Source organism: Nomascus leucogenys, chromosome 18, assembly GCF_006542625.1.
Source record: "Nomascus leucogenys isolate Asia chromosome 18, Asia_NLE_v1, whole genome shotgun sequence".
In the NCBI taxonomy this organism is placed as follows: domain Eukaryota; kingdom Metazoa; phylum Chordata; class Mammalia; order Primates; family Hylobatidae; genus Nomascus; species Nomascus leucogenys.
Window position 1 is genome coordinate 22,963,300 of NC_044398.1, and position 23,171 is coordinate 22,986,470.

A 23,171-nucleotide genomic window follows, 5' to 3' on the forward strand; every position below is an offset into this window, starting at 1 on the left:
TACTACTAATTTTCATAATTGTAATGAAAGCATCATGATTATGTGAAAAAAAAAGACCATGTGATAGAAATGCATACTGGTATGTAAATGAAATGAGATTGATAAAATGTTAGTAATTATTATAGCTGGGTGTTCATTATTGTTCTTTATACTTTTGTATATATATTTGAAATTTTTCATCATAAAAAGTAAAAAATGAAAGGGCAGGTCAACTAAAAAGGAAAAAATAGAAATAAGGGGGAAAAAAAATCTTACCATCCTGGGAATTCTTGTTTACAGAACCAAAGGCTATCTGGTGAAAGTCCTTGACTCCAGCAATCAATCCTGGCAACAAGTCTGGGTTTATCTCATGCACACGTCCTCTGTTTCTCTGCAACACAAATGAAGCCCTCACATGGCTTCCTAGGCACAGGAAGTTGTGGGGGATTGTTTTTTTCTGTTTAAAGCACTGATACTTAGCAACACTATCCTGCAATGAGACAGCAGAGTCATCCATTGCTGCCATCAAACCACAACTTAATAAGTTAATGGTCAAATTGCCTGTGTCCCACTGATGTTAGTAATAAAGTAGCTAACTACAATTTTAGATCAATGGAAACCCCTTGCTTGACCATAAACCCTGAGCTTCTGGAGACCATGTGTACTTTTGTCACTGTCAAAAACCAGTGATTGCCCGAGCTCGGTGGCTCACACCTGTAATCCCACCAAGGCGGGTGGATCACGAGGTCAGGAGATCGAGATCATCCTGGCTAACACGGTGAAACCCCATCTCTACTAAAAATACAAAAAAATTAGCTGGGTGTGGTGGTGGGTGCCTGTAGTCCCAGCTACCTGGGAGGCTGAGGCAGGAGAATGGCATGAACCTGGGAGGCGGAGCTTGCAATGAGCCCAGATCACACCACTGCACTCCAGCCTGAGTGACAGAGTAAGACATTGTCTGAAAAAAAAAATTGTGCTAAGAAGCACATTTTCTCTCCTTTGTCTAAAAGTGAAACTTCAGGAAATTTTGACATTTAATTTTCCAGAGTGTTAATTTAATGAGTAGTTTCTAATTTTAAGCTCCTACCCCATCTTAATGTGAGAATTAGTGAAATAAATAACATTAAACCATTTTTTAATTTTGGGAGTAAAGACGGAATAAAAATATGAGGTATTGCTGCTTGAATTGGTAAAAACACAATTTAAACCTTGTTTCTTTCAGAAGTTTTGAGGCCAAAGACCGTAATAAAACAAACCCAGGAGCTTATTTCAAGAGAATACTGTCCTTGTCCCATACCTGTCCTTACTACTTTGTTTTGTGTGCTATTATAAGCTCCTCGACCATCTGACCGAGACAGTTGCAGTGATTTGGCTATATCCATTCTCATTTAGTGTGCAGTGCTATGGCTGCAACATTGTGAAATCAATTCCTAGAAGTCACAAAGCAAGAATTTGACGTGAAGGGATGTCCCTCATTTAGAATTCCCTTCTGGATAAGATACTGGGGTTTCATTGCAGGGAATTCTTGAGAGAAAACAATAGGAGGATGAGGGATTGTGAGTTGTGGGTTTTTTTTTTTCCTAAAGAAAACTATCAATAAAGGAACCCTGTTGACAGTGTAAAGCAGTGCTTCTCTCTGGGGCCAAGGCCAGAGCTGTGGACACCTTATCCCACTCATCCTCATCCTCTTCCTCTGATAAAGCCCCTACCAGTGCTGATAAAGTCTTTCTCGTGAGAGCCTAGAGGCCTTAAAAAAAAAAGTGCTTGAAAGAGAAGGGGACAAAGGAAGACCAGTATTAACAGGATTTTCCAGTGTTTCTGGCAGTTGGTCCAGAAGGATGCCTCCGTTCCTGCTTCTCACCTGCCTCTTCATCACAGGCACCTCCGTGTCACCTGTGGGTGAGTCTCATGTCAAGAACTTGGCACAATGCACTTTTTGTTGTGGCAATTTGCTACAGTGTACAGATGATTAAGAACTAGATTCCAGTACCTTAAATGCTAGCTCTAGAATCTTGTAAGAAAAGTCCCTGATAATCCTTGAAAATAGATTTCCAGAGAATTTCTGTTACATGTTCCATTTAGCCTCTTGCCTGGACCTCCAAAATTTCCATGGGTCTGCCATATCCCACAGCTTTCACTAGCTAAAGAGTTCCTGGAGTATATGTAAAAATAATTCTATCTTCTTTGTGTTCTAGGTACTTTTATAGTTCCAACTTGAAGAGCCAAAAAAAAAAATTAAAGTTGAGCATAGAGTTCTTCTTTAATGAAGGCAAGGGACTGAAAGCTCTGTTGCCATGAGGGGCACAGATCTGGATAAACCAAACTCATTAGTCTTTATATCAGAAAATAAGACTTTTTGCACAGATCGAGTGAATCTTAAATTGTCTCCCTCCTGAGGCTTGGTGCAAAACCGGCCAATCAGGCAAAGAAAAGTTTCAATTCCAGTTACTAACAGATTTCTCTTTTGCCTCTTTTTCTAGTAGAATATGAGTTCTAACTGGAACAGAGGGTGGGGGTGAGATGGAGAGAACCATCCTTCTTGACACTTTGGAGTAGCTCAGTATTTAATTGACCCTGGTTTATTTCTTCACGGTTGCTCTAGTACCTGAAAGGATACACATTAAAAATAGGCTTGTGGCCGGGCACGGTGGCTCACACCTGTAATACCAGCATTTGGGAGGCCAAAGTGGGTGGATCACCTGAGGTCAGGAGTTCAAGACCAGCCTGGCCAACATGGTGAAACCCCGTCTCTACTAAAAATACATACACACAAAAAATTAGATGGGCATGGTGTTGCATGCCTGTAATTCCAGCTACTTGGGAGGCTGAGGCGGGAGAATCACTTGAACTCGGGATGTGGAGGTTGCAGTGAGCCAAGATTGAACCACTGCACTCCAGCCTGGGCAACAGAGGGAGACTCCATCTCAAAAATATATATAAATATAAATAAAAATAAAAAATGGTGGTTTGAGACCCTAAGGAGACCTGACACCTAAATGTAATGTGGGATCCTGGAACAGAAAGACATGGGTGGAAACTAAGGAAGTCTGAATAAGTGTGGACTTGAGTTAATAATAAGGTATCAATAGTGGGTCATTAATGCGACAAAGGTACCATGCCAATGTGTGGTAAATGTATGGCTAAAGGTAACGTGTCATAACAAGGGAAACTGGGTGTGTGGTATGTGGGATCTCTTTGTCCTATCATCTCAATTATGCTGTAAATCCAAAACTATTCCAAAAAATATACTTGAGCTACCTGTCATTAATCACCCCCTATCTGCTGCCAATAACTAACCCAAGGGTCGCTCAGAAAGTTGTCCTCCCGAAAATCTCCACTCCCCTTTCTTCCCACCCTTCTCCCTACCTATTCTCCCTCTAGTACCTCCTGTATTCCCCATTCTTTCCATATACCCTCGCCCTTCCCAGATCTTTTCCTCCAACCCCCAGCTCCTCAAGGATGATATTTGGCTCAATGCCAGAAGCATGATAAAGGGGGAACTTTGGGGACTGGAGCTGGTATTTGTCCTGAGAGGACAGGGGAAGTGAGAGAAGAAGGAAAAGAAGGGATGGAAAAGAGGGAAGCAAAGTGGGATGATGAGGGAGGAGGATAAAAGAGGAGGGAGCAGGAAAGGGGGGGCGCTTCCCGACCAAGCTCAGGCACTGGGTCGAAAGGGGGCTGTGATTCAGGGGCGGCTGTCTGCCAGATAGGAACTGGAGGGTTGGAGAACTCAACCCTGGGGCAAAAGGGTGGGGACGCAGACATGGTTCCCTGCCCTTGGCCCTGCGTGGTCCTGGTGGAAGACTGCCAGAGGGGCAGCTGGCAAGTGGGCATCTTAGAAAACCATTGAGGAGCTTCTGGCAGGCCAGGAAGCTGTTCTTTTTGAAGCCTTCGCATTGAGATGTATAGATCAGCATTTTAGGATGAATGTGCGCAATACCAGATTCTGGGCTTCACGCTGAGATTAAAAACAGGATATAAAACCAGTGGCCAGATTATTAGATTGGATTGCTGCCTTAAAAGGGGGTAGAGTGGGATGGGTACATTAAATGTCAGAAAGTATTGGATGGTTAACTTTTAAAAATATATATGTATTATTTAGTTAGTTATAAAAGATGGTAGATAAATTTTTCCTCCTCATACCCTATCTCCCCTACAGCAGGGGAGGAAGTGAACTTTCAGCAAACAGCCCAAGAAATGACATTTAACTTGAAGGAAAAACTTTATAAATAAGGAAATAGTTACTGAGAGAGGTTTAGGAGTTTCTGTAGAAGCGATTAAAAGTTAAGTATCTAACCATTTCTTATAAAATTAGAGCCAAGGAGAGGAATCAAATATTTCTATGACTCTATAATCACCTGTGAAACTGCTCTGGAAACCTTATTTGTGAGAAAAAGCCACAGCTGGGAGAGCAAAGGAGGAAGAAATTTGTCCCTTTTGACGGGAGAAAGAATCTGAGGATATTTCTTCCCCTCAAAGGATTATGGTCTAGGGTTCAGCCGAGATACATAAGGGGCATTTTAAAGAAAGAGGGTTGTTTCTGCCCTTTGCAACCCTGCGTGTTATTTCCAGAAAATGCAATATCCCACTTATTTCTTGTCTTAAATTGTCATATTTTCTTGGAGGCCATTAGCAGTGGGCTACACTTTTCTTTACATGTGACTGAAGTTTAGAGAGTAAACTTAACTTTGAATTGTGGATATGTAGATTGGAAAAATCTAAAGTATTTTCTAGACAAGTTAGATTTGGTGATCATGGCCCATTCATATTTAATTTTTGTGCAGTATTTGCTAATACTGAATTCCCTGCCCACAAAATGTATTGGCCCTAATGTGAATTCCCTGCCTACAGTATCAGTTACGTAAGTCAACCTCATGTGCATTAAGAAGGATAATATAGTACTCTCTGGCCAATATTCCTTTCTAGAATTTCTTGGTTTCATAGATTCTTCATAAGGACAATTTACCTATGTTGATTCATTAATTAGTTTCCCTAGAGTTAAGGGGAGCAATGAGAATATTGGAGATATTGGTTCTTTAGTCATTAAAATGTTGTTTTTCTATTTATTTATTTGTTTGTTTGTTTATTTATGAGACGAAGTTTCACTCTCCTTGCCCAGGCTGGAATGCACTGGCGTGGTCTCAGCTCACTGCAGCCTCCACCTTCTGGGTTCAAGCAATTCTCCTGCCTCAGCCTCCCAAGAAGCTGGGATTACAGGCACGTGCCACCACGCCCAGCTAATTTCTGTAGTTTTAGTAGAGGTGGGGTTTCACCATGTTGACCAGGCTGGTCTTGAACTCCAGACCTCAGATGATCCACCCGCCTCAGCCTCCCAAAGTGCTGGGATTACAGGCGTGAGCCACTGCACCTGGCCAAAATGATGTTTTTCAATGTTTTCATGACATACAATAAAATGTTTTGGTTGAGATATTTGTCCTTGTAATTTATGCACTAAATATGTATGCCTGAGAAACTTGACTATATGACAGCTAGGATAATAATGCCATGGTTAACTGTGAATACACAAAGTTGTTGGTATTTTCAATAAGCTGGTAGAATATATACCAAAATTCACTTTGAGAATATTTCTGGTAACTACATGCTAGTATACTGTGTATTTCAAAGTAGGTGACATGTGCTCGAGGCCTTTTTCTTTTCAGTGGAATGAGCTTTTACACATTCCTGATCAAGTCAAACTTTCTAATAATGCAAAATTCCACCTATAATCTTCTTTACAAATGGCCAGCCAAATATTTTTTTGAAAATTTCCAAGGATTGGAAGCTAACTGCACTGTGACACAGCCTCTCCATGACTGGATAGCTGAACTGAAATGTGCTTTTCCATAATTCGTTTTTGTTCTTGTAACAGAATAGCTAATTCCTCTTCCACAAGCCTATTCCACGTTTTTTAAAACTAATATGCGTTTTCTTCAGTCTTCTTTTTTCAAAACGATAGTTCTCAACTTCTCCTGTAAATATTTTTTAGGACCCCTTCTAAGTCTGGTCAACTTTCTCTGAACAAGTTTGTCAATTACTTTCATCAAATACAGTCTCCGGCTGAGTGCCAGGTTCGTGCCTGTAATCCCAGCACTTTGGGAGGCTGAGGCAGGAGGATCACTTGAGCCCGGGAGTTCAAGACCAGCCTGGGCAAGATGCCAAAACCCTATCTCTACCAAAAAAAAAAATACAAAAATTAGCCAGGTGTGGTGGCATACGCCTGTGGTCCCAGCTACTTCAGAGGCTGAGTGGGAAGGATCGCTTGAGCCCAGGAGGCGGAGGTTACAGTGAGCCATGATTGTACCACTGCACTCCAGCCTGGGTGACAGAGCCAAACCCTGTTTCAAAAATAATAATAATACAGTCTCCAGGTATGAACAAAATACTCAGAGTATGGTCTGACTTGTGCAGAGTTCAGTGAGTCTTTAATCCTAACCTCCCTTGGTCTGAACAACTATCCTTCTATCAAATAATTACTCTGGATAAAAATTCAGTTCAATGCTAACACTTAACTTTAGATGTGAAATAATTTTGAAAAGGGCATTTATGCAACATGTTTAAATCAACCTGAGGAAGCTTAAACAGCTGTTTTTTTTAGGACCTTAACTAATTTCTCTCTGGAATTCGAAAATGTCCAAATGCAAGACCAAGAAGGTGGACTTGGGCTGTTGGTGGTGTGATCTGAAACACTCCAGGTACTCTGAGGTATCTTTTTCATTTCCAGCCCTAGATCCTTGTTCTGCTTACATCAGCCTGAATGAGCCCTGGAGGAACACTGACCACCAGTTGGATGAGTCTCAAGGTCCTCCTCTATGTGACAACCATGTGAATGGGGAGTGGTACCACTTCACGGGCATGGCGGGAGATGCCATGCCTACCTTCTGCATACCAGAAAACCACTGTGGAACCCACGCACCTGTCTGGCTCAATGGCAGCCACCCCCTAGAAGGTGACGGCATTGTGCAGCGCCAGGCTTGTGCCAGCTTCAATGGGAACTGCTGTCTCTGGAACACCACGGTGGAGGTCAAGGCTTGCCCTGGAGGCTACTATGTGTATCGTCTGACCAAGCCCAGCGTCTGCTTCCACGTCTACTGTGGTCGTGAGTACCTTCCCTGTGCTCTTTTTCTCCACCAACAAGGCCACAAGTGGAGTCCAAAAGTGCCAATTATAGGATATGCAGTTACAGTGGCAACTATATCTCAATCTGAACAACATTGATGTTGGGCTAAAGATACATCTGATTTCTGAGATCTCTTCTTAGAACTTCTGAAAAATTCCTGAAAAAATAGAAGGGGAAAGGAGCTATGACTTTGATCAGTTCTTTTTAATTTTGTCTGAATTCCATTCAAACAAAACATTAGAAAATGAAACATTGGGCCAGGCGCAGTGGCAAATGCCTGTAATCCCAGCACTTTGGGAGGCCGAGGCAGGTGGATCACAAGGTCAGGAGTTTAAGACCAGCCTGGCTAAGAGACCAGCCTGGCCAATACGGTGAAACCCTGTCTCTACTAGAAGTACAAAAATTAGCCGGGTGTGGTGGCAGGCACTTGTAACCCCAGCTGCTTGGGAGGCTGAGGCAGGAGAATTGCTTGAACCCGGGAGGTAGAGGTTGCAGTGAGCCGAAAATCATGCCATTGCACTCCAGCCTGGGTGACAGAGTGAGACTCGGACTCAAAAAAAAGAAAAAAAGAAAATGAAACATTGATTTAGATTATCTAAATAGTGGATTTCCAACTTTTGAGTATGGAGAACCGCTTTTTAAGATAGATAGATAGATAGATAGATAGATAGATAGATAGATAGATGATAGATAGATAGATAGATGGATGATAGATAATCAGACATCCATGTGGTTGGATTGTGTTTAGTGTCCACTGATTTTTTTAAGTGATATACAATGGGAAGAAGCTACTTTATGTCAGTAATACTTTTAATTTCTGTGTTATTAATCCTGTCAATATCTGTATTCATTTTAAAAATAGAGCACTAGAAGAGTAGGACATAACACTTTCTTAGTCTATAGCTCTTATATGGTGAGGTTTTAGATTTGCAGAAACTCTATGGCCACTCAAGGGCCTGTGGATCTGAAGTTGGGAATCATTGATCTAGATGACAGAAGATGCCCTAGTTTGTTATTTTCCATTGGTTTATATAAACCCTGAACAATGAGGATTCCCTTGATGGTGGCTGGAAACTCATCCCCCAGGCTGCACTCATGAGGCTCTGTCAAGAATAGGGTCAGCTGGATGCAGTGGCTTACACCTGTAGTGCCAGCTACTTGGGAGGCCAAGGTGGGAGGATTGCTTGAGCCCACGGGTTCGAGGCCAGCCTGGGCAACATAGGGATACCACCCCCCCAACCCCCCACACCATCTCTAAAAAGAATGAAAGAGTGTCTTCTGGTCTCCTCCTCTCATGAAGATAATCTTTATTCTTCCATAGATTTTTATGACATCTGCGACGAGGACTGCCATGGCAGCTGCTCAGATACCAGCGAGTGCACATGCGCTCCAGGAACTGTGCTAGGCCCTGACAGGCAGACATGCTTTGGTAAGAAACTCATCAAAGGTAGAATCAGGCTATTAGGATCGAAAGGACAAATAAAAAACTCTTCCTGCCTCAGAGCACCATCATTTTCCCAGTTTGTGTCTCCAAACACTTGGAATGGTATTTGCTTTTTAGTTTATGCCTGGACCGAAAGCCCCACGCCAAATCTGTATCATGAGTAGGGACAGTGGAGAACTGTGCCCTCCACTAGAGTAGCCAAGGTGGCCATGGTGCACTTGAAATGTGGCTAGTGTGACTGAAAAACTGAATTTTAATTTTATTTTATTTTAATTTTAAAACTGATGTTTGGCCACGCACGGTGGCTCGCACCCGTAATCCCAGCACTTTGGGAGGCTGAGGCTGGCAGATGGCTTGAGCCCAGGAGTTCGAGACCACCCTGGGCAACAAAGAAAAACCTTATCTCTACAAAAAATATGAAAATTATCTGGGTATGATGGCATGTACCCGTAGTCCCAGCTCCTCAGGAGGCTGAGGTGGGAGGATCACTTGAACTTGGGAGTTCAAGGTTACAGTGAGCCATGGTTATACCACTGCTCTCTAGCCTGGGTGACAGAACAAGACTCTGTTTCTAAAAATAATAATAATATCTTTAATATTGGTTATATATCAAAGTGAAAATATTTTGCATATAATTGGGTTATGTAAAATATATTATTAAAATTAATTTCACCAGTTTCTTTTAAAAAAATTTTAATGTGACTACTAAAAAATTTTAAATATGTAATTTGCTTTATATTTATGTTGAACAGCACTGTTCTATAATTATCTAAAGACTTACTCCTCTAGCTTCACTGATATAATTTTGGTTGTTCTGAGTAGCAAGAAAGATGAGTCAGATTGTCTGTAGGAAATCTAGAGTTCTTGAATTTTATATTGTGTTGTCTATAACTAAAAGAGAATAGAGATGAAAACCCCAAGATTGAATATTATCTTTCTCTTTAATGTTATGAAGCTTTTTGGATTCAGATTCAAATAGCTTTAAAACAAGTCTAGAGAGAAAGGGGAAGATTGCCCTACCCTGGTCCCCCAAGAAGAACAGTAACAGATCAGGATTGAGGTAGGAGATTAAGGTGAAAGGAGCATAAAAGGCTTATTGGTTTTTGTTTGTTTGTTTGTTTTTGAGACAGGATCTTGCTCTGTCGCCCAGGCTGGAGTACAGTGGTGTGATCTCAGCTCATTGCAGCTTTGACATCCTGGGCCCAAGCAGCTTCTTGTTTTAGAAAAGCTTTTGCTCTTCAATCTCCTAAATGAGCCAGGGGCAATGGCTCATGCCTGTAATCCCAGCGCTTTGGGAGGACGAAGCAAGAGGATTGCTTGAGGCCAGGAGTTTAAGACTAGCTAGGGCAACATAGTGAGACCCCGTCTCTATAAAATAAAAATAAATTAGCCAGGCGTGGTGGCAGCCTTCCAAAGTAGCTGTAGTCTCAGCTGAGGCAGGTGGATTGCCTGAGCCCAGGAATTTAAGGCTGCCGTCAGCTCTGATTGCGTCACTGCACTCCAGCCTGGGTGAAAGAGAAAGACCCTGCCTCTAAAAAAAAAAAAAAAAAAAAAAAAAAATCATAAATACATCAATAAATAAAGCCTCCTAAATGAACCCCACTGACCATCCTGTGGAGCATGTTTCGGTCCTGCCATAGGAGTTGTTAGGGGTCTCGTGTGGTTGATTTTGAGTATGTGATTTAATGCTAAATGGCCTGGGGTAGGAGCAATAGTGGTTCCTGAAGTCTCTGCCTACCCTCATGTATTTCTGTTCAAAAATATTTGGCTTTATTTTAAGCCAGGAGTTGTTCATGCATTTCTTTGCTTTTGTTTTAATATAACTTTTGAAGAGGTAATACATTTAAATGGTTCCCAAATTAAACAACGTGAAAAAGTATACAGCAAACTGTCCAGCTCTCAGTCACCCTCTTGCCCCATTTCCCTCTTCCCCAACTCCATCCCAAGGAAACGGTTGTATTATTTTCTTATATGTGCTTCCAGGGTTTCTACAGTCAGATTTAAAAAGGCAAATATATATATATGTGTATTAGCCTGTTCTCATGCTGCTAATAAAGGCATACCCAAGCCTGGATTTATAAAGGAAATTTATAAAGGAAGGAAGTGTAATTGACTCACCGTTCCACATTGCTAGGGAGGCCTCACAATCATGGCAGAAGATGAATGAGAAACAAAGTCACATCTTACATGGCAGCAGGCAAGAGAGCATGTGTAGGGCAACTCCCATTTATAAAACCATCGGATCTCGTGAGACTTACTCACTACCAAGAGAACAGTGTGGGGGAAACTGCACCCATGATTCGATTATCTCCACCTGGCCCCACCCTTGACATGTGGGGATTATTACAATTCAAGGTGAGATTTGGGTGCAGACACAGCCAAATCATATCAATATGTTTACTTATTGGCCATTTTTAAACATCAAAGGTAGCATATCATTCACATCTCTTCCTTAATTTATCTTAGACAATCTTTTTCTATCAAAGCCCCAGGTTCCTATGTGGGTCTGTGGGACTTCAGGGAGATGGTGAATCCTCTGAAATTGTAGACAGTGTTTTGTTTTTGTGAGCATGTGTCGATTGTCCTTTAGTTTTTATTTAAATGTAATAATTTTAATTATTTCTTTTAAATTATATAATTTGTTCAGGCAGCATACAAGAAAATAATATAACAGACACTCATGTACCTAGATTTAACTAGAGTTAAGTTTTGCTTCCTTTTTTTTTCTTTTCTTTTTTTTTTTTGAGATGGAGTTTCACTCTTGTTGCCCAGGCTGGAGTGCAGTGGCACAATCTCGACTCACTGCAACCTCCACCTCCCAGGTTCAAGTGATTCTCCTGCCTCAGCCTCTAGAGTAGCTAGGATTACAAGCACCCACCACCATGCCTGGCTAATTTTTTTGTATTTTTAGTACAGACAGGGTTTCACCACGTTGGCCAGGCTGGTCTTGAGCTCCTGACCTCAGGTGATCCACCCACCTTGGCCTCTCAAAGTGCTGGGATTACAGGCGTGAGCCACCGTGCCCAGCCCCCTTTTTCTTTTAATTTAAATAAAATTTCGTAAATACAATAAAGCCATCCCACCCCATCCTGCTTTCTTCTCTCACCCTCCAGGGGTAATCATTGTTTTGAAGTTAGCATATGTTCTTCTCGTCCCATTTTAATGCTTTTATTATTTATGTATGTACCCATAACAATAGATAGCATTGTTTTGTGTGTTCTTAGAATTAACATAAAAATGATACCTTACCCGATGTGTGAGATTTTCTCTAGCAGGTACCCGTAAGAATGGAACTGCTGGGGCATAGAGTATCTTTACTGGCTATAACAATAACCCCCCAAATAATGATGGGTTAAATAAGTAGAAGTTTATTTCTCTCTCATATTTAAAAAAAAAAAAGTCAGTCCTAAGACAGGAGACCACCCCTCATATTGTCTTATGCCTAATTTCTGCCTCCAAAGAAAGAAGAAGTAAAAACTAAAAGGCAGAAATGAAATCCACAAGCAGACAGCCTGGCGCCACACCCTGGGCCTGGTAGTTAAAGACTGACCCCTGACCTAACTGGTTATGTTATCTATAGATTACAGACATTGTATGGAAAAGCATTGTAAAATCCCTGTCCTGTTCTGTTCTGTTCTAATTACCAGCGCATGCAGCCCCCAGTCACGTACCCCCTGCTTGCTCAATCAATCAGACCCTCTCACGTGGACCCCCTTAGAGTTACCCGGGAGGCAGGGGTTGCAGTGAGCAGAGATCGCACCACTGCACTCCAGTCTGGGTGACAGAGACTCCGTCTCAAAAAAAAGAAAAATCTCACTATGAGATTTGGAGGGGTCAAAACCACAGCACCTGGTTTGAGGAAGTTTTACACTTTTTCAAATGCTCCTGTCGGCATCACAGATGCTTTATCAGACCTAGGCCAAATTTTCCATCAATTTCTCAGCTTCGAGTTTCCCCACGCCATGTGGGAAGTGTAAAACCATACTTCAGCCATGGCAGAGCCCTGGCTTGGGGCTTCCACTGTTTGTGAAGGCTTTTCTTTCTCCTAGAGCCTTGGGCAGAGTTTCCTTATTGCTTCCCTGGGCCACTGGGCAAAGTTCTTCTCCCCATATCATTGAGGGGATACATTTTCTGGGGTCCTAGACTTAAGCAGGGTTTCAGTCACAGCTTACCTCCCCTCCTGGGGCCAAGGTCATGCCTCCTGTCACCGCATGGGTGTTTAACCTCAGTCCTTGGTTTATGTCCTACCTAGGCCTGTTATTCCTGAGGACCATGACAAATTTAGCTCCCAAGCTTCCCTTTCCTTATTTGTAGAAAGAAAAGCGTAGACATTTGCTGCCAACTGTGCATTTTTTTACAGCAAGAGTCCATACCTTTCATCAGATTCTTAAAAAGGTTAGCAATCATTGCTTAAGTACAGTGTGAGAATATACTAATTTTAAAAACGGATTTCAAGGGCAATAGTTCATGTCACAAAAGAAAATTGCCTTACAAAATATTTTATCAGCTATTTCCTTCTGTAATGTAAGCTCCTTTCATGACTCAAAACAATTTACTTTATAAGTTTGTATTTATTTAGCAATTTCTCAGAAATTGAAATTCACCAATACAAATAAGTAGGTATACCCAGGACACAAAATGAACTTCATTTTCCCATTGTTTTTCCCTGAAGAGAAGGTAATTGGCAAGCAATTAGGTACCTTCCACTCAGCAAAGGGCAGATGAACCAATAACGTGGTTGAGGAGTTCAGGTGGACGGGAGTGATGATACTGGATCAGAGGGGGAGCTGGGTGGTGGAAGGTGCATCAACAGTATCTGAAAAGATGTGGAAATTCTGCCCGGGGGGTCGGGAAAAGGCTCAATCACTCAGCAGTATAGAAACAGTATGGTTTCTCTTCTGCAGATGAAAATGAATGTGAGCAAAACAATGGTGGCTGCAGCGAGATCTGTGTGAACCTCAAAAACTCATACCGCTGCGAGTGTGGGGTTGGCCGTGTGCTAAGAAGTGATGGCAAGACTTGTGAAGGTGAGAATGGGCAAGAAGGGACCCAAATCAAGAGCCCAAAGGAAGCCACTGGCTTATTCTCTGATGTTCAGGAAACTGCCTTAGTGTCCGAAGAGAGCAACAGTTTGGCTGTGCAAAGAAATGACAAAAGGGAGTACTCATTGAGAGCACTCATGCTGTGGACAGAATTCAGTTTTGATTTTGTCTCTAAGATTATAAATCTTAGAGATTTAACAGGAGGGAATTTTGCAAGAGGCAGAAAGCCACATTTTTATATGAGAAATAAAAATAGGGTGTTCTGGCCAGGTGCAGTGGCTCATGCCTGAAATCACAGCACTTTGGGAGGCTGAAGTGGGAGGATCACTTGAGGCCAGGAGTTTAAGACCAGCCTGGGCAGCATAGTAAGACACTATCTCTACAAAAAATTAAAAAATAAAAATTAGCTGGGTATGGTGGTGCATGCTTGTAGTCCCAGCCACTCAGAAGGCTGAGGCAGTAGGATTACTTGAGCCCAAGAGTTTGAGGCTGCATTAAGCTATGACTGCGCCACTGCACTCCAGCCTGGGCAACAGAGAGAAAATATCTCAAAAAAAAAAAAAGAAGGGGGGATATTTGGTATTTCTCAAACTTTAATGTGCCCACGAATCACTTAGGATCTTGTCAAAATGCAGATTCTGATTTAGTAGGTCTGAGATCAGGTCAAGATATTGCATTTTTAAATAAGTTCTAGGAGTCACCTATGCTGCTGGTCCAAGGAGCACACCTGGACTGGCCAGGTAATAGAGGCAGTAGCATAACCACCGGCCGACAGCTGTGTTTCCCAAACTTCCCTGCTGCTGAGAAGCACCTGGGGCTTTTACACTTAGCCCCTCCCAGACCCTCTCCTGGAGCCTTGGCTTCAGGGGAGCTAAGATGGGGCCTGAGAGTTTGTGTTTTTAACAAGTTCCACGGGTGATTTTTATCATCTTGGAAGTTTGAGAAACTGGTTTACATGAAACTGTTTCCTCTCCTCCCCATATGCTTTGTGTTTATGGGAGAGGAATACAGTTTGGGGGGGATAAATAAAATAATCTATTTTATTTTACTTTTAGATCTATTTTTAATAGCCGACATTTTATAGGACTTTATACATTTATATAACTATAATAACAAAAAAGAATTCATAATATATATTAAATAATTGAAATGGAAGTTGCCTACCATTATTATATGAAACTTAGATAATATTCCTTCTCTAAGGCACATTTACCCTTGCAAATTGTCACAACTAAAATTCCATCACTTCGGCCAGGCACAGTGGCTTACACCTGTAATCCCAGTACTTTGGAAGACTGAGGCAGGTGGATCACTTGAGGTCAGGAGTTCGTGATCAGCCTGGCCAACATGGTAAAACCCCGTCTCTATTAAAAATACAAAAATTAGCTGGGCGTGGTGGCAGGTGCCTGTAATCCCAACTATTCAGGAGGCTGAGGCACAAGAATCACTTGAACCTGGGAGGTGGAGGTTGCAATGAGCCGAGATAGCGCCACTGCACTCCAGCCTGGGCAACAAAGACAGACTCCAGCTAAAAAAAAAAAAAAAAATTCCATCACTTTTACTTTAATAAGTCAGAGTTCTCATGACACCCTGCAGATTATATGGAGAGATAAATGGTGTAATTATTATTATTTACAGAGGACATATATTTGTTCCTTAGGATAATTAAATTTGTGGAATAATAGAGTTGTGGTACTGCTTACAAAAGTTCACTTTATTCTAGCAATATTCAAAATAATAAAATACTACCCCAAAAGGAAAAATTATGGCTAGTGTCCATATTTTATTTCATGCAACAAACTTTGCATTATTAACTGAGAGACTGTTAACCAGAATATTAAATTACTGTTCCTTATAATAAGTCTAAATGTATTTTAAACTTTATTGAATAGGGGTAATATCCAGAGTCCTCCTTAAATCTTAATTATTTTATGTAATAATCTTTGCATATTTGAATGTTAATAAAATGTTCCATAAAAACATTTGTAATTATTTATGAGTACTTTATTGGAAAGATTGCAGTTAATCCTCCCTTATATAATCTTAAAACCTAATAACCATAACTGAAAAAATATTTTAGGAGAAGATGAAAATTAAGTGTGAGTTATACTTTAGAATTAATATTCCTGTTTATAACCCTTAAGTTTTATTGATAGTTCAAACATATATGTTTCTTTAGCTAAGCTATGTGATAATTATATGTTCTTTTTTTTAAAAAAAAAAAGGCCCTTTTTAATTTTTTTTTTTTTTTTTTTTTAGATTCAGGGGGTACATGCACAGGTTTGTTACATGGATATATTGCTTAATGCTGGGTTTGGGTTATATTGAGCCCGTCACCCATATGGTGAATGTAGTACCCAATAGGTAGTTTTTCAACCTTCACCCTGCTCCCTCCTCCCACCTTTTGGAGTTCCCAGTGTCTTCTTTTTTTTTTTTTTTGAGACAAGGTCTCACTCTGTCACCCAGGCTAGAGTACAGTGGTGCCATCTTGGCTCACTGTAGCTTCCACCTCCCTGGGCTGAGGTGATCTCCCACCTCAGCCTCTCGAGAAGCTGGGACTACAGGCGTGCACCACCATGCCAAGCTAGTTTTTGTATTTTTGTAGAAACAGGGTTTCGCCATGTTAGCCAGGCTGGTCTCGAACTCCCGAGCTCAAGCAATCCACCTGCCTCGGTTTCCCAAAGTGCTGGGATTACAGGTGTGAGCCATTGTGCCAGGCTCCCTGTGTCTATTTTTATATAGTTTGTATTTGTCCCATCTTTATGTCTGTGTGTACCCATTGTTTAGCTCCCACTTACAAGTGAGAACATGCAGTATTTTTCTGTTCCTGCATTAATTCAGCTCTTGTTAGTTTTTAAGTAATTTTTATTGTTTTGTTTTACTTATTTTTTATTTATTATTATTAAATTTTTTTTTTTGAGACAGAGTCACACTTTGTCGCCCAAGCTAGAGTGCAGTGGGACAATCTCAGCTCACAGCAACCTCTGCCTCCCAGGTCAAGCAATTCTCCTACCTCAACCTCCCGAGTAGCTGGGATTACAGGCGCCTGCCACCATGCCTGGCTAATTTTTTTTTGTATTTTTAGTAGAGATGGGGTTTCACCATGTTAGCCAGGATGGTCTCGATCTCCTGACCTCGTATTCTTTCACCATGTTGGCCAGGCTGGTTTGAACTCCTGACCTCACACGATCCACCTGCCTTGGCCTCCCAAAGGGCTGGGATTATAGGTGTGAGCTACTGCACCCGACCTGTTTTGTTTTATCATAAAAGTGTAGAAGAAAATATAGAGGAGCAAGAGAAAATAATTTAAATGACCCACAATCCATTTGCCAGATATATCCATTCTAAACCATTTTGGTATATCTTCCTGAGAGACTTAAATATTTTAAGCTAATTTAAATTTTCAGTTTATTTTGTATTTTGTATTTTTAGACCTGGAAATATCCTGAATGAACATGTAGTGCAACCTCTTCATTTTACAGATATTGAAATTGTGACTCAGAGAAATAAAGTGACTTAAGGAAGGTAATTTTTAAGGAAAAAAAGTGCTATTAATGTTCATTTTAACATCTTATAGCATATTTTTGTGCTTTCTTCTATAGTATTATATATAATCTTCAGCCATTTCAAAAGCCTCTAGGTGTGCTTTTATCCTTTAAAAATATACAGATATATAATGGCCGGGTGCGGTGGCTCACGCCTGTAATCCCAGCACTTTGGGAGGCCGAGGCAGGCAGATCACAAGGTCAGGAGATCGAGAGCATCCTGGCTAACACAGTGAAATCCTGTCTCTACTAAAAATACAAAAACAAAAAACAAAAAAACATATACAGATGTATAAACTGGTATTAATCTCTTTTAAGTGTTGCAAAGAGTAATTTATTGCCATATTTTTCTCTATATACATTTCACAAAAACTAATTCATTCTAAGTTAATTTATTGATGTTCCAAATAACTGCTTTTTAAAAACTATTATTGAACTGAGAGAGTTATAGCTATAACTGGAAATCAGCTTTTATCTTTCCCTGAGCATCTCAGATATTTTGAAAACATTCCCTTTCTTTACTTTAACCTAGAATAGGGGTCAGCAAACTTTTCTCCAAAGGTCAGATGGTAAATACTTTAGGCTTTGTAGACCATACAGAATCTGTAGGAACCACTCAACTCTGTTCTTGTAGTGAGAAAGCAGCCATGAAGGTAAATGAATGCACACGGCTATGTGCCAATAAAACTTTATTTGTAATAATGTGTGCAGATTAGAATTTGACAACCTCTGACCCAGAAGATAATGTCCAAGTCCCACAAAGGTAATTTTTTTTTCTCTGTTAAATTTTAAATCACCTTGTAGGTTCTTTAGTTTTCAATGGAATATTTTTCCTTTTTGTCCATTTGGCTTGAGTTTGCTTTTTGAACATGTAAAACATTAAGAAAGGAAAATTAAACAAAATCATCCCGTGAAAGGACCATCACCAAGGGTTTGGTTGGATGGACTCAGCATGTTGTCCAGGCCTCGTTTTTATAGCGTGCTGTCAGCCCAAAGCCCTTTACCCCCAGTTCTCTTGTCCTAGATATTTGAGGCGAGGGCCAGGTGACCCAGCCAGTCCACAATAAGTCAGACCCATCCCGCCAGTTCAGGTGCATTTATATTGTGTCAGTCTCTTTTACATCAATAATGCTCTATAAAATGTCAAATTGGGTAGATTAAATGTTACAGCAAATAAGAAATGACTTTTGGGTCCTAGTCCTAAAAACTCGTAACCCCAGGCTAACCATGAGAAAAACATCAGACAAACTCAAACTGAAGGACATGCTACAAAATTCCTGACCAGCTTAATTGGGTAGAGTTACGGATGTTGGAAGATTGCTCTTTGTAGCTATGATAGTTCATAAACATCCTTTGAGGTCTTGCCCGAATGTCTCAGTCACTAGGTTAGGCACCAGGGATGCTGCCATAAGTTAAGTATAATCCCTGATGCAAAGTGCCAGAATTCTTGGGGTAGAGGGTTACGAAATGATTCCCTTTTCTGTTGGTTTCTACTGCAGACATTGAAGGATGCCACAATAACAATGGTGGCTGCAGCCACTCTTGCCTTGGATCTGAGAAAGGCTACCAGTGCGAATGTCCCCGGGGCCTGGTGCTGTCTGAGGATAACCACACTTGCCAAGGTAGTACATGGGGCAGGGGGGCTTATCTCTACTCTGATTACACTTCTTCCTCTCCCAAAGCTCTTTGTCTTCCTCCCGCAAGTGTGTCAGGGTTCTCGTCTTTTAGAACAATGGCTGTTTGAGCAGTGTGCATTGCTGAATCACCACTCTGGAATCATTTAACAGAGATCTCTAAGAAAAGATTACCAAAAAGTTAACTTTCCTTTGCTGTTTACCTTTGATTTTTGACTACTTTCTATGGTTAGTTGTATGACTAATACTCAATATGGAAGCACAAGACATTGATACAGCTCCTGTCTTTTCTAACAGGGTTGAAACTAAGTGAACTCAGTTGAAAGGCCTGAGGAACATGTTCTTCTCCCTACACTTAAGATATGAGGGTTAACAATCCTCTGAGAATTATTTTCTGGAAATCTAATTCTTTTTTTTGGCAGTCTCACTCTGATGCTCAGGTGGAGTGCAGTGATGTGATCTCAGCTCACTGCAACGTCCACCTCCTGGGTTCGAGCGATTCTCTTGCCTCAGCCTCGTGAGTAGCTGGGATTACAGGCCTGTGCCACCATGCCTGGCTAATTTTCGTATTTTTAGTAGAGATGGGGTTTCACCATGTTGGCCAGGCTGGTCTCGAACTCCTGACCTCAAGGGAGCCGCCCTCCTTGGCTTCCCAAAGTGTCGGGATTATAGGCATAAGCCACTGCACCTGGCCTGGAAATCTAGTTCTTGATGTCCAGAATATTCATTCATTCATCTAACAAATATGTAATGGGCACCTATTTCTGATTTCTTTGCACGATACCATTGTTATGATATGTCTTCATGTATTGGACTCTGACAGAACTCAAGTATTCTTTTCAGGATACTTGCAGAGTCTGGAGAAGAACCTGGGGATGCTAAGGGAAGCAATCTTTTTTATATTAAGGTAAAGTGGTGAAATTTATAGTCAGAGTTTATGGTTTCCTGAGCAATGCAAGGACAATTTGGAAGCCTTTCCCAAGTGCACTAACACTGTTTTTATTGTCTCTGTTTTACGAGGCAGTAATTAATGGTAAAGTCACAGCAGTGTCATTATGTACCTCAGGCCTATATCAAAGCAGCACTTTTTCTGTATTGCTAATAAATTCTGTTTGTGCTGAAAGTTAATATCTTAGGTGTTTCAGTTCACAGACTTATGCTGGCTACACTTCGAAACCAATGTTTGGTGAATTGAAAGTTGAACCTGGTATTTCCTAATTCAGGGAACCATATATTTGAGGAACATTATTTCACCATAATCTTGGGAGTTAGGAATAGTTGTTTTATTCACCAACTTGTTTTCAGCCTCGCTGATTTCCCTGGGGATGGAACAAAAAGCTCAGGTTGTATGAGGGTGAAATTATTTCTCCTAAAAGCCTTCCTCCCGATTCAGGTTTCCTGGCTCTAACAGTGGCCCCTTTTCTCTGCAGTCCCTGTGTTGTGCAAATCGAATGCCATTGAAGTGAGCATCCCCAGGGAGCTGGTTGGTGGCCTGGAGCTCTTCCTGACCAACACCTCCTGCCGAGGAGTGTCCAACGGCACCCACGTCAACATCCTCTTCTCTCTCAAGACATGTGGTACAGTGGTCGATGTAGGTTCCTCCTGGAGGGCACTTGGGGAATGACCAAAAGCCGGTTATTTGGGAGGTAATGGACTGAGGTATGCCAAGGGGCTTGTGTCATCGATGAGATATTTACACACAAAAGAATTGAGCTCAAAATATCTTACGTCATTCATTTAACCAACGTGTTATTGAGCATCTGCTGTGGTTTTGGCACTGCGAAGAATTCTGCTATTCCTGTTTTCAAATAGCCCCATCTCTCCTGTATGCGCAGACATTTTCCTGAATGCATCAGTACCAGTGGTACTGGGAGGCTGGCTACATCCTCTCTGACCAATTATTTTATTTGAAGAAAGCAACTAATACAGTTGATGGTTCATTTGTGGTGCAGTGAATGAGTTCAAGTATTGAACCAGGTTGAGTGAAAAGGTTTATACTTTCATCCAAAAATCTGCACACAGCCCTCAGCTGGAGAGTTAGAAATGTACGAAATCCTGCCTTTTAGGAACTTGCACAGCAGAACTGAGATGACGACACAGAAAATGTTAGGAAAGGATGAACAGCGAGACAGATGACAGGTCCTGTAGGAGTCCAGTCAAGGGACAGAGACAGGAGCAGTCAAGACAAGTGGGACTTGGATCCAGGTGGAAGTGTGTGTGTTGTGTACACAGCAGAGAGGAAAAGAAAGGGCCTTTCAGATAGGAAACAAGTGAGCTAGTCTCTGAGAGGGGATATGCAGGCCTGTGCGGAGGTGTGTGGAGAGTGCAGCCGGACTGGCCAGGAATTCCTACTGGAAAATGAAACCGGAAAAGTAGGTGGTGCGGGCTGAGCTTCCAAAGGCCTGCCTTGTGTGCTAGGGTGAGCCGTCTGGATTCGATCCCACAGAAATGGGTTTAAGCAGGGACTGTGGTGATGAATGCCATGATCTGACAGCAGCTTGCAAGATGGATAGAGCAGAGGGGGCCTGCATGTGGATCAGCACGGGGGCCTTTGCGATCCTTTGGTTAAATGAATATTTATGACTCTAACTAAATGAAAATCAGAAAGCTGATTCGACTTGCAGTGAGACAAGTGGGGGATATTCAAGGAGCAGGCGGTCCCACTTGAGGTAAGTTATGTCGATCGTATCTGTGGATAATCAAATGGACGTGCCGCATGGTAGGTTGGCGCTATTCTCCCGTGCACGGCAGAGCAGAGGAATCTGGTGATAAAGAGCTGAAAACCATCCGGTCAGTGCCACAGCCGAAATTCTGAGTGTGCAAGAGTTCACACAAGGTCGTGCTGCCGCAGTATCACCAGGTCAAAAACTCCTGAAAGAAACATAACAGGTGGAAGCTGTCCTTTTCTAAAATACCAGAGCTTTGAATCCGCTGATTCTACATAGATCAGGTATTATGAGTAACACTCCAAAGGAATGTGTGGGGCTGCCCAAGAAGTAGTGTGTAAAACTGCTTTTTGTTTTTTGTTTTTTGTTTTTGAGATGGAGTTTTGCTTTTGTTGCCCAGGCTGGCAATGGTACAATCTTGACTCACTGTAACCTCTGCCTCCAGGGTTCAAGCAATTCTCCTGCCTCAGCGTCCCAAGTAGCTGGGATTACAGGCATCTGCCACCACGCCCAGCTAATTTTTGTATCTTTAGTAGAGACAGGGTTTCACCATGTTGGTCAGGCTGGTCTTGAACTCCTGACCTCAGGTGATCCACCGGCCTCAGACCCCCAAATTGCTGGGATTACAGGTGTAAGCCACTGCGCCCAGCCTTTTTTTTTTTTTTTTTTGTATTATTTTCTTATTTATTTAAAAGTACACAACAAAGAGCTAGGCAGTATAATACCAATAGTTAGAATATAAAGCCATGTATAATAATCGGCTAATTAGGAGGTAGAGAGAAGTTCTAAATGAGAGCCATCTGAGTTTAAGCTACAGTTGATTCTTGTTTTTCACAGTAGTTATGTTCTACAAAGCTGCCACAAGCAATAAATTGGGGAATACTGAAGCTAATCTCTTTAGCAATTAAGCATTGCTCATAGGGGAACACTGGGTTAGGTTCCTGTAATCCTCTGGTTACAACATTTTTATTAACTGATCAGTTAACAATCTTGTTCTGTGTGTGCTTCTGTTTAAAGACAACTTATTTAACATACATTATAGGTTCATTAACATTGCACTCATGGCCAGCAGCACTCCAACTCATGTCTGGAGTTTATCAAACACATATTTTCCCACTTTCCCTGTAAGGATCTCATAGCCTCCTTGTGCTTAGGATCACTAGACAGTCCATCTGCACTGCATTTGGGGGTCCCTTTAAACAGCAAAATCACCCACAAAAGCACAAATATGCAAAAAACATGCCATTCTGTAGATCACAAAAAGCATCCTGGTTTACAATATGAGAGCTAAAACAAGAAGGCAGTGGTGCCTGTTGGACCTCAGCTGGGAATGTGCCACTGTGCACGTTCTGTGAATAACCTCAGAAGCATACTGAGTACTGATTTTGGGGTTATAAATAAATATTAGCTGCTAGGTGAATTCACACATACTAAATCTACAAATAATGGGCATCAACTGTACATGGTAAACCTGGGGGGCTTCATAGAAGAGATGAGTTTGAGTGAGGCATTGAAGGACGGGTAAATGAAGATGGGAATGATGAGTGAGGAGAGATGTCAGCCCCTAATGAGTTCTAGTCTCATCACACTCATCCCTTCCTGACCACAGATCATTTCTTACTCTCATATACCATACTGTCTTTGAAGCTGAGTTTTATTTTTATTTTTAAGTTCAGGGGTACATGTTCAGCATGTGCGGGTTTGTTACATAGGTAAATGTGTGTCATGGGGGTTGGTTATACAG

At 41.5% G+C, this 23,171-nt stretch overlaps 1 protein-coding gene across 1 annotated transcript in view; it reads left to right on the forward strand.

The window, feature by feature from the left end:
• The first annotated feature begins 1,599 nt into the window (after positions 1-1,599).
• The window catches only part of OIT3 (oncoprotein induced transcript 3), a 38,700-nt gene continuing 17,128 nt past the window's right edge, over positions 1,600-23,171 (forward strand). Inside the window, exons 1-6 of the mRNA XM_003271236.4 lie at positions 1,600-1,878; positions 6,701-7,075; positions 8,418-8,525; positions 13,445-13,567; positions 18,627-18,749; positions 20,192-20,352. Coding sequence (XP_003271284.1) covers positions 1,818-1,878; positions 6,701-7,075; positions 8,418-8,525; positions 13,445-13,567; positions 18,627-18,749; positions 20,192-20,352 — 951 coding nt within the window. The 5' untranslated portion in view covers positions 1,600-1,817. The remainder of the gene's footprint in view (positions 1,879-6,700; positions 7,076-8,417; positions 8,526-13,444; positions 13,568-18,626; positions 18,750-20,191; positions 20,353-23,171) is intronic.